The sequence below is a fragment of the Nothobranchius furzeri genome, chromosome 8, assembly GCF_043380555.1.
Source record: "Nothobranchius furzeri strain GRZ-AD chromosome 8, NfurGRZ-RIMD1, whole genome shotgun sequence".
NCBI lineage: Eukaryota > Metazoa > Chordata > Actinopteri > Cyprinodontiformes > Nothobranchiidae > Nothobranchius > Nothobranchius furzeri.
In genome coordinates, this window is record NC_091748.1 from 67,149,661 (window position 1) to 67,165,083 (window position 15,423).

The window sequence follows — 15,423 nt, forward strand, 5'->3', positions numbered from 1 at the left end:
TTTGCCTTTTTGAAAGCAAGAAAGTCAGGGTAATTATTTTAATGGAGACACATTATTTATCATGAAAACAGAGAAAATAGCATCAGATTCAGATTATCTATATAAAAATGCTCAATTGAATTTACTTATTCAGAAGATTTGACTGTTATGAATATAAATACATTGTTGGTTAATAAATAGTAGGTATAAACGATGTTTGACGCTCCACAATCACGTGCCATCTTGAAATACCGTAGCTGTTTAGGGACATACAAGATATAATGATAGGCATTTGTGCTTTGACGTAAGCGTTCCCCCCTCTCTTGTGCTGCGGTGGCCCCGGTTCTCTCTGTGGCAGCCTTTCTGGTTTGGAGGAATTCTGCTCCTTCCTCTTGGATGGGGAGGGGACTAAGACGAATCGTAGAAGGGGGTCAAAACTTGGGGATTGTCTGGATGTGCTCCATCAGCCCCTGCTGGCTTGTGCCTTGTCTCCCTTTAAGTGTTGATTCGTCTCACCTGCCCCCCGTTTCCCTACCCACCTGTTTTTCTGATTATCCTCATGTGTTTAAACCCTCTGTTTGCTCTTGTCAGATCCTCGTCGTCCAGTCGGTTTGCCCTACCTGCCGTTATTTCATAAAACAGTTCATTTTAACCCTGCCTGCCTTTATCCTGTGCCTGCTCTCCGAGTCACAACAGCAGACGCGGTCAACGCGGCAGAAGCTGCAGCACTGGAGCAAGACGGCACAGCTGCTGCAATTGCCTGATCAGATCTGTTCTGCATATTTTCACAGGACACAGACAGAGAGCTCTCGATTCCCTAAGGCGCTGACTGCAGGAAGCAGCCAAACAGAAACAGTAAATAAAATGTGCAGATGTTTGAAAGCGGGTGTCTGGTGTGGGACCCCCGAAGTAGCTGTCAGTGCTACAGTGTCTCCCTCTCCACTGCAGCCATGCTCGCACCTCCACAATGGCACGTTGCCTTTTGATGCATGTGGGCTACCGTAGCTGCAATTCCTACTCTGAGCTGTATGGCGCTAAAGAGTTGAATGTTTTTACACACTGGGGCTTTAAATGTAAGAAAGTTCAGTTTAGTTTTCAGAACAAGTTTCTTTTAGCTGTGACTCTTAGCTATAGAAAAGAACTTTGAAAGGCCATCCATGCTATTGGTTAGCTTCTACTAATCGTAGAAGCTTCTACTACTCTGCTGATTCCTAGAAGTGAAACCAACAACAGCCTTCCCCATCATGAGTCAAGATGGGTGAGTCCATGAATGCTTAAGTGAGAGTGTGAAGTAGATCTGTCAGGCTATTTCCTATCAGAAGCTGATGCAGAGATAGGTGTAGGAGACCATTTTTATGCTCAGCCTGCACGGAAAACGCAAAGTAACTGATTACAATCAGGAATAATCTCAATTGACATGTTAATCATCAAATGTCAATTCACTCTCAGATAGATTTAGGATGTGAGTGAGAACATTCTGTGTTTCTGTGTTGGTTGGCTTCATACATCAGCTGCATGAAGGGAGTTAGGGTTTGGTCACCCCACTGAGCTGTGATCACATCATAGAAGAGAATACAGCTTAGGTAGCCTGCCCTTTGCTGCTTATTTGAGCACACAATGTACCTGACCTTCAGCCTGTTGGTGAGTTTGAACTAATGTAAAAGTGCAGGGCTTTGTTTTACTGATTAATAACCATCTGTCTGTGTCCATTTTAGGAGAGCACCACTTAAAGCGCTCAAACTCTAATTAGATTGTCTAAATCCTTGTGATTAGAGCCTGGAGTTTGTACCACAATGTGTTGTGGCACTGAAACCTCCATTCAACTAAAATCTAATGGCCAATGTATTATTATTATTATTATTATTATTATTATTATTATTATTGCTATAAAAGTTCAGTAATAACAGCAGACATGTCATGAATACACAACTGAAGGCCATTTTTACATGAACCCTATAATAATGTTCATCTCATTTATTTAATTTGGAATAAACGACCACATCAGTAAATTATTTTTGCATTATTGTTTACATTTTCTATTTTTCCTTCTACATAATACTGCTTACACAATCTAAGTAAACCCAGTAAATGAATTAACCCTTTCATGCATGAATTATGAAACATTCAACTAGAAATTTTTAAACTATGTTTTCATTCATCTTTAGGCATGAATTAAACAAATTTAGATTAAAACATTTAATTTACAAATAATTTATTACGTGTCCACCTCAGTGGACAGCATACGTTCTGAACATGACGTGGAGATGTCATACGGATGTGAGGCCTCAACCAGCCCAACTATTAAAAAAAAGATTAAAAGCAGAATGAAACTTTGCAAAGATCCATTTCCATTATTACTTCTATTTGACAGCTGTATGTGCCAGAGGCATAATTTTATTTAGCAAGAAGGCAGGTTTCTCAAAACATTTGTGGACATTTTGACTCCAAGAAATGTTTTGTCTGGAACTCTGTAGCCTAGACTAATTATAACACTGATAATCAATTTCCAGCCTCAACACAATCAAATCCGTTTTATACTCATTTAGCTTATGAGAATATAAACTATTTTTGTATTTGTTGGTTGTGGAATGTAAGGTCATCGTGGTTTAATATGTTTAGAGTCATTTCCACTTTATTTGGGACACCTTCAGTCTTTGTGGCAAAGACCAGTTCAGCTTGTGGAGACAAACCAAATATACTAGTGGAACCAGTTTACCCATTCTCATAGGAGGCATCACAGTTCTGCCTCTCAATGTGTAAACCCTGGGGTAGTTGTGGGTGAAGCTCCCAGTAGATCAGCGAGGTCTAAAATTCTTTGGAACGTTGAAACTCACCCAATTCCCTCTTCTTTGCCCATTCTGATGCTCATGTTGAACTTTGTGTTTAATGATGCTTAAATAGCCTACACTGAGATGCTGCCATGTGATTGGCTAAGTAGATATCTGCTTGCATTAAAAGAAAGCAGTTACAACGGGTGTAGCTAAGGCCAGTGAGTGTCTGTGTATGGAAACAACCCACAGTTAGAAATCAGAAATGCTTGAACACACACTCAGCTCGTACTTTTATTTTGAAATTGTCAAACCGGTTTACACCAGGCAGCAGTTAGAGCTGGTGTGTCTCCTAAAGCCTTCAAATTAACCTTCCTGCTGTTAAGGAGTGGTTTGTGTTCTGCTGGATACCAAAACAGGCCCAACTAGTTCCTTTCTTTTTCTTTTTTAACTACTAAAGACATTTTACCCTGGAGATGTGAGGCTGTGTGATTGTTAGTGACGTCACACGCGGCAGCAGCGGGAGCGTCGCGATTCTCCGCCCCCTTAAAGTCCACCTGTTGGACCACCTGCGAAGCGGTTCTGACGGGAGGTTAGCACGCGACCGCAGCAGCATGGGAGGTAGGAGATTACAGTTTGTGGTGTTTTATTCTGAAATATTTCACGTTTGAAGGCGTTCTAAGGTTAATTATGTGGTAAATAAACTAGAATCGTTCTGTTCTTGGGCTGACTGCTGTTCAAAACAGTGATCATTAGCCTATTTAATAACCATTGTGAAATGATCATGTGGAAATGAAATCAAGATAAAAAATTGCTGGAGAATGTGACACAGTGAAACAAAGATTTCCCCAAGAGCCAATGAATAGTGAAACAGGGAGTGTGCCCTGTGAGACATGATTAATGTTAAATGGCAACAACTCCTTTAAACCAAACATTTGCTCTATCATAGTTTCAGCCTGGTGCAACTTTCTTCAGCTTTTGGCGTTTTCCAGTATCTGTCAAAGACAGCTGAAGTAAATACAGATAGCTGTTCTCTGATTATTTCATTCACGAAAACATCCAAACCAGTCTAGTCCTGTGTGAAAAGTGTACAAGCCACCTTGAATGACTGGCTATAACGTCCTTGGTGGCTTTTGTGATGAGTGTCTTTCTCTGTGGAGGAATTTTGTCCCACTCTTTAGAAAAGTTTTAAATCTGCTACAATGGAGAGTTTCCAACACGAATGACCTGTTAAGGGTCAAAGTTTGGATGTTTTCCTTCAGAATTTTCAGAGCAGATTCCATGGTTCCAGGTTGTCTGTAGGGCAACATAGCATCCCCGACCATCACACTGCTGTTGGTGTGATTTTCACACCTGGTGTGTTAAAAAGTTCCATTTTTCTTTCATTAGTCCTCTGAATATTTTTCCTTGAAGTGTTGTGGATCATCAAGATATTTTTATGCTTTTGTGAGACAGGTCTTTACATTATTCTTACTGAATTATGAACTGCGACCTTAAAGATGCAAATTTTTATATTTTTAAATCATTTTCCTGAGCCAGTATGTACTGAAATGTCCCTTTACAGAGTTAATGAAAGGTCACCCAGCCTCTATCTCCCTCTGTGGCCAGAATATTCCACTTGCAACATCAGAGTTGACATTAAGTTGTGCTGGACTTAGAAAAAAATGGAGCTGACATAACTGCAGTCTGCTTCCAGCACACTTCCTGCATGTTGTAGATCGTGAACACAGCTGATTTGTTTATTTAGTGGTGAATCACTCCTGTAGTCACTAATGAAGGCTAGGGAGACTTTTCAGCTGTTAGATTAAAGTTGCAGTGTGTAGTTTCCAGCCACCAGAGGGCAATGCATACATACATTTCTGGTTAGTTTTACACCACATCTTCCTGTCTGTTGCTAGCTAAAAAAAATTACATTAAATTAAATGTAACCTGTGGAGCAGAAAGAATGCGACCTTGGCGTGACTCCTCAGACTTCAGTAAATTCCATAAGAGAATGCAATTCCAATTGTAGTTTTCAGGCGCGGTACTTTCGGGACCTGCTTGGGGGCTTGATGCCGATGACATAAATTTATTACGGCAATACTGCTCAGTCAAAATATATTGCATCTCTTTTTCAAATCTGTTTTTATGCATGTTTTGGAAAGAGTTTAGCAGTTTTGTTACTAAATTCGTGTTTCTTACTGCCTAAATGTTTTTGAACGAGGTAATGATGCTTCCAAAAGCTGTATGTTCAGCCAGTGATCTGGTGTGACGTCATCAACAGGCACAGGACCCCAAGCTGGCCAGGAGGAAACATGGTGTCCCGCAAAGAGGCTAGACCCACACCTTATGTACTTTAGACCTGATTTTGTGGTTAGATGGTAAGAAGCTGCCAATATTTTTCAACAACATATTCATGGATAATTCCAGAGACTAAAGGTAAAAACTACTGATGGTCTCTTTTAGATGTTAAAAGGACAAACGCACAGTGAGGAGAGGTTTTGGTTCTACTTAACGGACACTAGGGGGTGCTAAAAGCAAGCTAAAACTGCTTAGTCTCTCTTTAATTTGAGATATTCATTTTATTCTTAATAGTGATCATTTTTACAACAAAAATGCTTTTTAAGTATTTTAGCCAATTCATGGTGTTAAATTTGATCTCTTTAAATTATTTCTTACTACAGATAAGTGTTGCTGATGAAACTGAACTAAGCTTTCTAAATAATGGTATTAATCACAGGTAACTCATAATTCTAGTATTCCATATAGGTTGGTTTTGATACAATTTTTCTATTAATGAATGAATACTTTTGCACAGCACTGTGGGCATATCCAGAATGTTTTCTCTTTCTAGCAGTTGCCCACAGATGAGCATATTGGGACTATTGTGATGTTTGAACTCATACAGAGAACATCATAGTGGCCAGAAGGTTCTGAATGACCCGGACTGTGTAGACTGATGACAGTGTGGAAGTCTTCAATGAAATAATATTAGTGGTGGAACTTTTCAGGTTAGTCTAGTGAGTAAAAAAAAAAAGTACGGGTAAATGGAACAGATAAAATGCCTCCACATCCTGACTAAACCTTTCATTTTAGCAGATGACAAGCTGCTTGGTGTCACAATGAGTGAGCTTTATCAGAGGTTTACATTCTGGGTGAGTTTAGTTTAAAATAATAAAATAAAATAAATGTAGTTCACATTGTGTGGTTTCTTTTTACTGATGTTTCCTCAAAATCAGGAAAAGCTGCACTAGATGCACAATATTCAGGTGAATCATACCTAAACTTAAGAAAACTTAAGAATTATCCGGTTCTGCAGCTGCAGCCTGCAGCTACTCTATGTGCTGGAGAAAATCTGGTAAATATAAATAAAGGAAACCCCAAATGAAAAGCTGCTGTCATTATTTTTGGGACAGCTCAATGCCCCCATGCTGTTATCAAGCTAACACATTAGCATGTGGCAAAATAATCAGACATGTTGGAAATTAATAATAATCAGCAAATCACTTATAAAAGCGTTGGAAACGTGGGCTTATTGAATTTGTCCAATAATCTTGCCTAAAATAACAAGTTGACATTAGCATTGGCTGCATGCTAATCTCTACATCAATTTCATTTAATTTCCTAGATGCAAATGCAACAAGTGACGGTTAAATTAGGATTCTTGGTTGGACTGGGATTTGGCCTGTATGACCTAGTGCAGTGGCTCACAACCTATTATCCTGGACTCCCTTGCCTGTGATCAAAACAGGCCAGGCCCCCAAACCCCAACTCCTTCCTGCATGCAGACATACTAAGTGATTAATTACAAACCTTATACAAGCATACTGAGTTTTGATTTGCCATTGGGTATGTTATTGGGATTGTATCAATGTAATCATTACTAATATATATCTTGGTAACCCTGACAACCTCATCACAGACAAAATTGTGGACCCAGGTTGGGAGCCATTAACCTATTGGCTTGACTCAAGACTTAACTTGGTCTACGCTGGGGTGTGTTCGAACTCAAGAGCTGTGTCCTTCAAAGTGGCGACCTGCCTGGTCAATGTTGGCCGGGTCCATGTCCCGAAGCTGTGAATTTGGACAGTCTAGCCTTCAGATTTCTTCCTGCCACTTCTTTGGCAAAGGTCCTGTCACCTGTCACCTAGCATGACTGCCCTGAGCAGAAGCTACAGAGAATGAAGCTCAAATCAAGTATTACATTTTTTTAATTATTATTTTATTGTTTAAAATGACTTAAAAATGTTTATATAAATGACTGAAGCCCTACATCTTAAACTTATGCTTACATTAACCCCTTAAGCCCTAGGCCTATTTTGAAGCCTATTCCTCAAAAAATGGTAAAAATGGTATTTAATGGTAAAATAGTTTAGATAGCCTTGTAGTGCTGGGTTTGCTGATTAATTTGGTGGGAGCTACCATTTCTTCTGTAGTGTGAGGGTTGTTTTGGGCCTGTTAAGGAACTAATGTCACAGGGTCCCCCACCTGGGGGACCCTAGGGCTTATAACAAACTTTAGCCATTGTGTGAAAAATCTTCTGTTCGGCCCGCAATGCATTTTGGTGACCTGTGAAGGATACACCAGACCCGCCTTCAAACAAGGGGGGGGGGGGGGGAGACAAGAGGACCGGGTTCATGTGCCACATTTAAAGGAGTCTTTGAATTTGGACAGGCCTTCGTCACGGCGCTATGAGGTAACTGGCCTTCAAATCCGGCTGAGAAGGATGCAGCCCCTGAATGTGGACACTCCCTTGGAAGTACACTTGGACTGGAACACTAAGGACTCAAATATGACTTGAACTCAATAGATGGAGGCTTGATGACAACACTGGCTTGTGCACAACCTCCCCTCCCACCTTTTGAATTTAACTCGCTCTCGCCCACCAAAACGACAAAGCTTAGAGATTTTAGCTTTAGTTTCAGAACATTGATGAGGTCACATTTATTCCATGACAAAGTCATGTGTTTGGCTCATCCAGTCCTTTTTTATGTATAGAGCACTTATGCGCAACAAGTTCGGCCAAAGAGCCTTGGGGTCATGACCAGAGAAGATCCACAAAACACTGAACTTCAAGCAGCTGAAAGTGGAAATGTCTTCAGCAACGAGTAAAAACCCTAAACTGAAACATGTGATGTCTGTTGCTCCTGCTGCTTTATATAAACCAAGAAAGAACCTTGGAAGCATAAAACTTAAGAATTATCCGGTTCTGCAGCTGCAGGCTGCAGCTACTCTATGTGCTGGAGAAAATCTGGTAAATATAAATAAAGGAAACCCCAAATGAAAAGCTGCTGTCATTATTTTTGGGACTAAAATTTGTTTCTTTTAGCTATGATTTATCAAACATGCCATAAAGATTCACTTGTTGAAAATGGAATCTCCTTGACACGGTTTTTTGCAAAACTCCACCCGTCCATCCAGTTTCAGCTGCTTATCCGGGGTCGGGTCGTGGGGGCAGCAGCCTCCCTTTCATCAATGCGTCCCAGTGGCTTGGGCTACATGGTGGCGCAGTTGTTAGCACTGCTGCCTTGCAGCAAGAAGGTTGCAGGTTTGAAACCTGGCTGCGGTCATTCTGCATGGAGTTGCATGTTCTCGCTATGCCGGTGTGGGTTTCCTCTGGGTACAGATCAGAACATGCCCTTTAGGTTAACAATTGTACGCTTTGGATAAAAGCATCTGCCAAATAAATAAACATAATATGTATCTTATCATGTGTGAGTGTGTGTTTGAGTGAATGACTGGATGTATTGTGAAGAGCCTTGGGGGGTTGTAGAACCCTAGAAGGCGCTGCACAAATGCAAGCCATTTACCATTTTATATGTAAAGCACTTTGGAGTCCCTGACTTGGAGAGTAATTTACAAATGAGCAATAAATGTCCAAATGTGTCTTCACACGCCTTCATTGTAAAAGTTTTGTTTCAAAACATTCTTGAAAAACTAAAACAAGGAAAGAATTTTTGTTGAAATTAAAACAAGAATGGGTTGTTTTCACAGCGAGTTACAACGGGAGGGAGAATTGATTTTCATAAAACCACATATTCAAATGTGGTGGAGGAAGATGAAGCGTTTAGATTTTAACGTGAAACACAACAGGTGTGCTCATTGTTCTCCCTGCCACCTTCTCTCAGGTGTTTATTCTAGTAAAAAGATGGCCGACATCTTTGCCTACGAGAGTTCCGATATTGACTGGTGTGAAGACAACTACAGGCACTCAGAACATGTGGTGGAGTATTTCAACACAGTAAGTTCTGCACAAACCTTTGCACCAGAAGTGAATCAGCACCAAAGTTTCCTCTTTTTTTTTTTTAATCGACTGATTGATCGATGAGCATCTTCCTCGCAGATGAGCAACTTCTTTTTCTTCATCATATCTCCCATCATGCTCTACCTGCTGCATCCATACGCCAAAGAGAGGAACCTGGCTATCCACCTGGTCTGGGTCATGATGATATTTGTTGGTGAGTTTCCGTGCTTGTTGATGTCACACAAACACACACACACACACACACACTTGCACGCACACGCGCGCGCACACACACGTGTAGATTGATCATTGTCATCTCTAAACCTCACGCTACACTTGAAGATAAGTCATGCATCCAGGCAGTTGTTTTTTTAAATGTGTCATCATGGTTTAAAATGAAATATTAAAACATGAATCAGGATTAGTATTCTTTCAGGTTATTCTGCAGGAGTTCAGTCATTCTTTTCTATTTATTTTGATAATTTACTTAGATGAGTTTGATAAACCGTTTATGACCTGACTGGTTCATATTTTAGAAGACAAATGACAAAATCTAAATTGTCTTAGTTTGTGTTCCTACATCCACTAAACATGACTTATAGAGTCTGTTGGGGTTAATTAAGTCAACATTTGATCTGTAAATATGTATTGTATGCCCATCTAGCAGAATTGATGCAAGAAATTGGCTTTTAAAGCCCTCCATCGTCTGTGGAAGTTGTTGGAAATCTTTAGATGAGATGGTTATCATCAGATTTTACCCTGGAAAATTTAGATTTGTTTTAAAACTATAACAAAATAGGGAAGTCTCGTTTCAATATCGACATCGGAAGTCATTTGATATTGGCCCAAAAACAGTCTATTGGATTTATATCGGACGGCATCAAAAAGCTTTGAAATAAGCAGTCCGTTAAGGTTCACATTTTTGCAACCAATGGTTGAGAAAAGATTGTCATTTTTTTCATACTTACTGTTATTGGCTCTTCTCCGATTGAGTAATATCCCTAATATCAGTAATCAGTAATATCATATACTTGGGCTGCAGTAGCTCAAAAGTTTGAGCAGGTTGTTCAGTAATCAGAAGGTTTCAGGTCTGATCCTGGCTCCAGACAGAGAATTCTGCTGTTGTGTCCTTGGGCAAGACACTTAACCCACCTTGCCTGCTGGTGGTGGTCGGAGGGACCGGTGGCGCCTGTGCTCGGCAGCCTCGCCTCTGTCAGTGCGCCCCAGGGCAGCTGTGGCTATTTCCTAGCTCACTATCAGTGTGTGAATGTGTGTGTGAATGGATGAATGGTGCACTGTAGTGTAAAGCTCTTTGGAGTCCTTACTCTGAGAGGCGCTATACAAGTGCGGCTCATTTATCATTTATCACTTGATCAAGCCTTTCATACATTCCACACTACGAAATTTTCGTGTTCTGTGTCCTTGTAGCCCCCAGCCCTTTTTTTGTCCCCAGTTCCCTCCAGGTTTTCCTCATGTTCTCTTAAACTTGGTTTATGCTCGACGCGTCCGCGGGGTTCGCACGGCTCCGTGCGGCAAAATTGCGTCATTTTAACAACCACGCCCCTCCACCTGGCCTCCGCACTGCCCAAACTTTCCGCACCGCGCACCTAGGAAATTTTCTAACCACGCGGATGGTCGAACACAGAAAAACATGGCGGACTGGCAAGAACTAGTATGGCAGAGGTTCGTAAATACAGACATTTGTATGATTCAGCTCTCAGAGATCACCATGATCAACATGTTGTTAATAATTCTTGGAGAGAAATAGCTCGCACTGTTGGAAAAGACGAGGACGCTGTTAAAAAATGCTGGAATGCCATGCTGTAATCAGGTTGTAATCAGTAATTTCTACTTCTACTATGGTGTAGTGTTGGATGCAAGCCGTAGAGCTCCATGCTGCCCCCCACTGTTTGGGAGAATATTGGCTCACCGCAGAGACTAGCCGCATGAACCATAAACGCTGCAATTTGTGAAGCGCATTCCATCCGCGAGCCGCATCACCAAGCGGAAAGTAAATGTGTCGAGCATAAACCAAGCTTTCTCTTAGTCTTCCCACTGTAGTTTCTATAGGTCCATTATTTCAGTTCCTTAGTCTCCTTTAGTGTGTGTGTGTGTGTGTGTGTGCGCGCTCCCCAGTTAGGTCTGGTTTCCTCCCATGCTCCATTCTGCTCCTCTGTTATTAGTTTCACCTGTGCCCGGTTCCCCACGCACCTGCTCCTCGTCTCCTATCACCCCAGCCCTGTGTATATAACCCTGTCTGTGTCTCCAGTGTTTGTTGGTTCATTGTCTTATGTCAGCGTTGCTTTGTCCTCTACAGATTTATAGTTCCTGGCTCATGAGTGAGCTTTTGGTTTTCGTCTATAGAACTTTAGATATTCTTGTGCTTAGAGTCCTACAGTCTTGGTTTTCCTAATAAAAGGATTTTTATTTTAAACAACCTCTCCAGCCTTGAGTACTGTGGTGTTCTGCGTTTTGGGTCCAGTCCTCCTGCGCTCGCAGCGTGACAGAAATAGGTAAAAGTATGTTTGATTTCTGCTGATATCGTATCGAATTGATATCGGTATTGGTCAATACTGAAGGCTGCGATATCTGTATCGTATCAGAAGTTAAAAAGTTGTACTGAAACATCCCTAAAAGCATTCATTTTTCATCAGTTGGGGCAAACTTATATCTGCATCTCTGCTATTTTCTTTCATGTCAGTTATAATTGAAAGCCTTTAATAAGTGAATGTTCACTTGTGTGTTTGCACACCTCTCCTCATCCATCCTTTGCTCTGCAGGGCTCTTCTCTGCATACTTCCACATGACTCTCAGCTTCGTGGGTCAGATGTTGGATGAGCTGTCGATCTTGTGGGTGTTGGCTGTTGGATACATGGTTTGGTTTCCACGTAAACACTTTCCTTCGTTTATTAAAGACCGGTATGTTTGACTCTGTGACAGGTGATGGATCTGGTCTTAATGTCTGTTTTTTTTTTCCCAGAGATCTAATTCCAGCGTTAACCTACAGAGGCCTTAATAACACTTTAAAAATTAAAATTGAAATCATTTCCTCCACAGTGAAACCTAATCTGTACTGGATGAGCAGTTTGTCACTCAACCCTGACAGGAAACATTATTCTATAGAAATAAAATGGATGTGACAGAAGCTGCTAAAATGGAGCTCCACCCAACTTGTTTAAATATTTACCTACTGCATGGGAAGCCATTAAACATTTACAAGCACCTGAAAACTATCTTAGAGTAACATTTCCAGTATTTCTAGTAGGTGTGTTTGATTTTGATCATGTTTAGGTTGAAGATTTTTATGCTAATCCGTCGACTTTGTCTCTAAATCCTAATTTTGCCCTTCTTCAGATTACCACATCGGTCAGGATGATGCTGAAACTTTGTCTCAAAACTTCTCCTTTGACTTTCCAACCTCAGGTCCACATTTTCTAAACTGGTCCTGCTGATAACCGTCGTCGCCACGGTGTCGTCGTTTGTCAAACCCACCGCCAACGCCTACGCTTTGAACTGCTTCGGTCTCCACTTCCTTTACATTCTGGCTGTGGAGATGAGACGGTGAGACATGAACCGCGCAACACCCAGCTCTGTTACCTGGATGATTTTCAGAGTAAATAAAAGTACATTTTTCAATCTCAGCTGCACTGACCAGAAGGCTCTGCGTCTCGCCAAGCAGTCAATGGCTCTGTGGGTGCTCGCCATCTCCTGCTGGCTTAGTGACCGATTTAGCTGCAGTTTCTGGCAGAAGATGAACTTTTGCTACCTACACAGCATCTGGTAAGTCTGGATGGATTCTGTCATGTTTTTAATGATGTTTCCTTAATGTTTTATGTCTATCAGTGGTGCCAGATATTGCCATAGCTGTGCTGGGTTGAAGCTCAACAGTCCATGCTTCTGACAGCATTCTAAAGATGATAGACCAGTAGGCTGCAAGGGTCCGACATAATCAAAGCGTGTGCTAAATCAGCAGGAGTGTTTTGTCATCTAAAAGACATTATCAATAGATTTAAAAAAGAGATTTAGGAAGAGAAAGTTGGATGCATTCAAAGAGGTAATAGTGTAATGGACAATGACCAAGGCAAACAGTGGTGGAGTGATCGGACCCATCCCTATGGAGGGGAGCGGTGGCTGCGATTGGGAACTATAATCCAACTCCTTTAACCCTCCCACTGTCCTAATGGGTGTGACCCTGCGAGGAAAGTTGACCATTGAGCAGGGTTGATGGTTTATCCCTTGTGTCCACGTGGCAGGGGTGAGGAGTGAGCACCACCTCACCCCTGCCACGTGGACCTCAAGGGATAAACCACCAATCCTGCTCAATGGTCAACTTTCCTCACATAGTCACCCATAAAGACAGTGAGAGGATTAAAAGCAAAGTGTCAAGCAGGGAGGCATTGGGTCCCATTTTTTTAAGTCTTTTGTATGACCCGACCGGGAATCGAACCCTGATGTCCCAGTCCCAGGGCCGACACTCTCACTAGGCCACTGAGTGGTTAAGTGGTTACGGAATTTTTAGGAGAGGTATGTGAAAGTTTAATCCATGAAATAAAATTAGGGCCGTATCCAGATTTCTTTAAATAGACAAATTAATATCCCCATTCCTATCAAATGCGTTCTCTGCATCCAGCTGGCATCAGGTATTACGTCGGATGCAGGAGAGTGGATGACATTTAGAAGCGGACAGACATTTGGAAATGAATGACGGTTTAAAATATGTATGTATTGCCTTTAATGAGGCACTCATTTTATTACAATTTAACAGGGCTCAATATTTGCCCTATGATCTGCTGTCATAGAGGGAACCTGAAGGTGTCTGAAGAAATGTCCCATGTTAAAAAAGAGAGTTATGTTTTCTGTCAAAATCTTATAAAGGTCTTTCCTGTCTCCTCTTCCAGGCACATTCTCATAGCGGTGACTGCAGCCCACAGCAGCACGCTCATAGCATACATCGATGCCAACAGTGAGATACCTTATTCTCTACCTGGACTTCAGTACTGGCCCTGCGATAAATGGGCTGTGGGATTTCCTTACATCGTCCTGAAGACCACCTCCAAATTACAAAAACGGTGCTGAAAAAAAAAAAAACGTATGAACTTTACTCGGCTGTTGAAAGTTTGGGGAAGGCTCATCAGAGTGAACGCCTTTGGCTGGAGACTGAATTTGTGATTCAGACATCCACAAAGACATTGATGCAATTTAAGAGAAATAAATTAAAAAGTATTTTCTCTAAGAGAGGTAAAATAAAAGGTATTTGATCCAGGATGACTCACAAATCCAGGCTTAAAGCATTCATCTCCGCATTTCACTTTTTAATAGAGTTGCACTTTTACTTGGAGAATATCTGAAAACATGAAAACAATCAAAAAAACAAATATATATATATATATATATTTATATACACTATAAAGCTGGTTGTAAATAATGTATTCCTGTCCATTTCATTCATTTAATACTTAAAATACAAGTCACAATGATGCATTACAGCAGAAATACTGTATCAAAAGATACCTACAGGATAAAAAATTATGATTAATTTAAATACAATTAATTAAAATTCAAAAAATCTTCCATATTGGGAAGAGGGTTAATGAATTCTAACTTTAATCAAAATAAAAAAAGGTCAGAATTCTAAGAAAAAAGTAAGAAAGCTTTTTTCTTTTCAGTGGCCCTAATCCTCTTCCGTAGCTGTCACATAATAAAATATAAATAATAGAATCAGAGCATAAACAGGGTTAACTGTATTATTTACCATTACATCGGCCTCACCTGCAGAATCTATTTGTTATTTTTGTGGAAAAAGTATTTTTTTTAACTTTTAAAGCATCAACACTTCTGTCAAGCTTCACTGACAGTTTTAAAAACAACTGATCAATGTTTCAGTTGTCTTTTATGTGGCAGCAAAGGACTAAAAAATTCTAGCTTTTTTTTTACTTTTCCACTTTATAAACCATAAGTGATCATTTACAACTCAAACAGGTAATAAAATATGACATGAATATTATTTTTATCATCAGAAAGATGAATTTTAGATGATTAATCATCTGAATTATCATTTGGGAATTTTACAGTGAAAGAGAAAATAATAGAAAATTTAAAAATCATGAAATAAATCAAATTACTGTTACAAAACGATTCTCCAACGCCAACTATAAGAGAATAAAATGTAACCAGAATTTGAATAAAACTGTGTTTTATTTTAGAAGCAATGTGTAGGCCTGCATGTTTTGATTTAAACCAAGTTGGCTGTAATGCCCCATGACCTTGGAACCAGAACACAAACTGAGCTGTTTCATTTTGACAAGTGTGACCAGAGAAATGTTAACATACCGAGTGATTCTCTGATCCTTTATTGAACAACACAGATCCTCTGAAATATGACTAATGACTAATCAGTCTTTTTTTTTAAGATTGGTACTTGATTAAAAAAATAATACATGTTTTGTTTTGTTC

The 15,423-nt window shown here is 40.3% G+C and overlaps 1 protein-coding gene across 1 annotated transcript; it reads left to right on the forward strand.

Annotated features, from left to right (window-relative positions):
* Positions 1-3,283: 3,283 nt before the first annotated feature.
* acer1 (alkaline ceramidase 1) lies at positions 3,284-14,190 on the forward strand. Its single transcript, XM_015970947.3, has 7 exons — positions 3,284-3,368; positions 8,855-8,967; positions 9,070-9,184; positions 11,751-11,889; positions 12,394-12,531; positions 12,613-12,750; positions 13,869-14,190. Exons 1-7 carry the CDS (start codon positions 3,362-3,364, stop codon positions 14,044-14,046), a joined length of 828 nt encoding a protein of 275 aa, XP_015826433.3. The 5' UTR covers positions 3,284-3,361; the 3' UTR covers positions 14,047-14,190.
* The last annotated feature ends 1,233 nt before the right edge of the window (positions 14,191-15,423 follow it).

Coding starts and splice junctions, on each gene's coding strand:
- acer1 (XM_015970947.3), top strand. Junction 8,968..9,069: donor TGGTGGAGTATTTCAACACA/GTAAGTTCTGCA, acceptor TCTTCCTCGCAG/ATGAGCAACTTCTTTTTCTT. Junction 12,751..13,868: donor TGCTACCTACACAGCATCTG/GTAAGTCTGGAT, acceptor CTCCTCTTCCAG/GCACATTCTCATAGCGGTGA.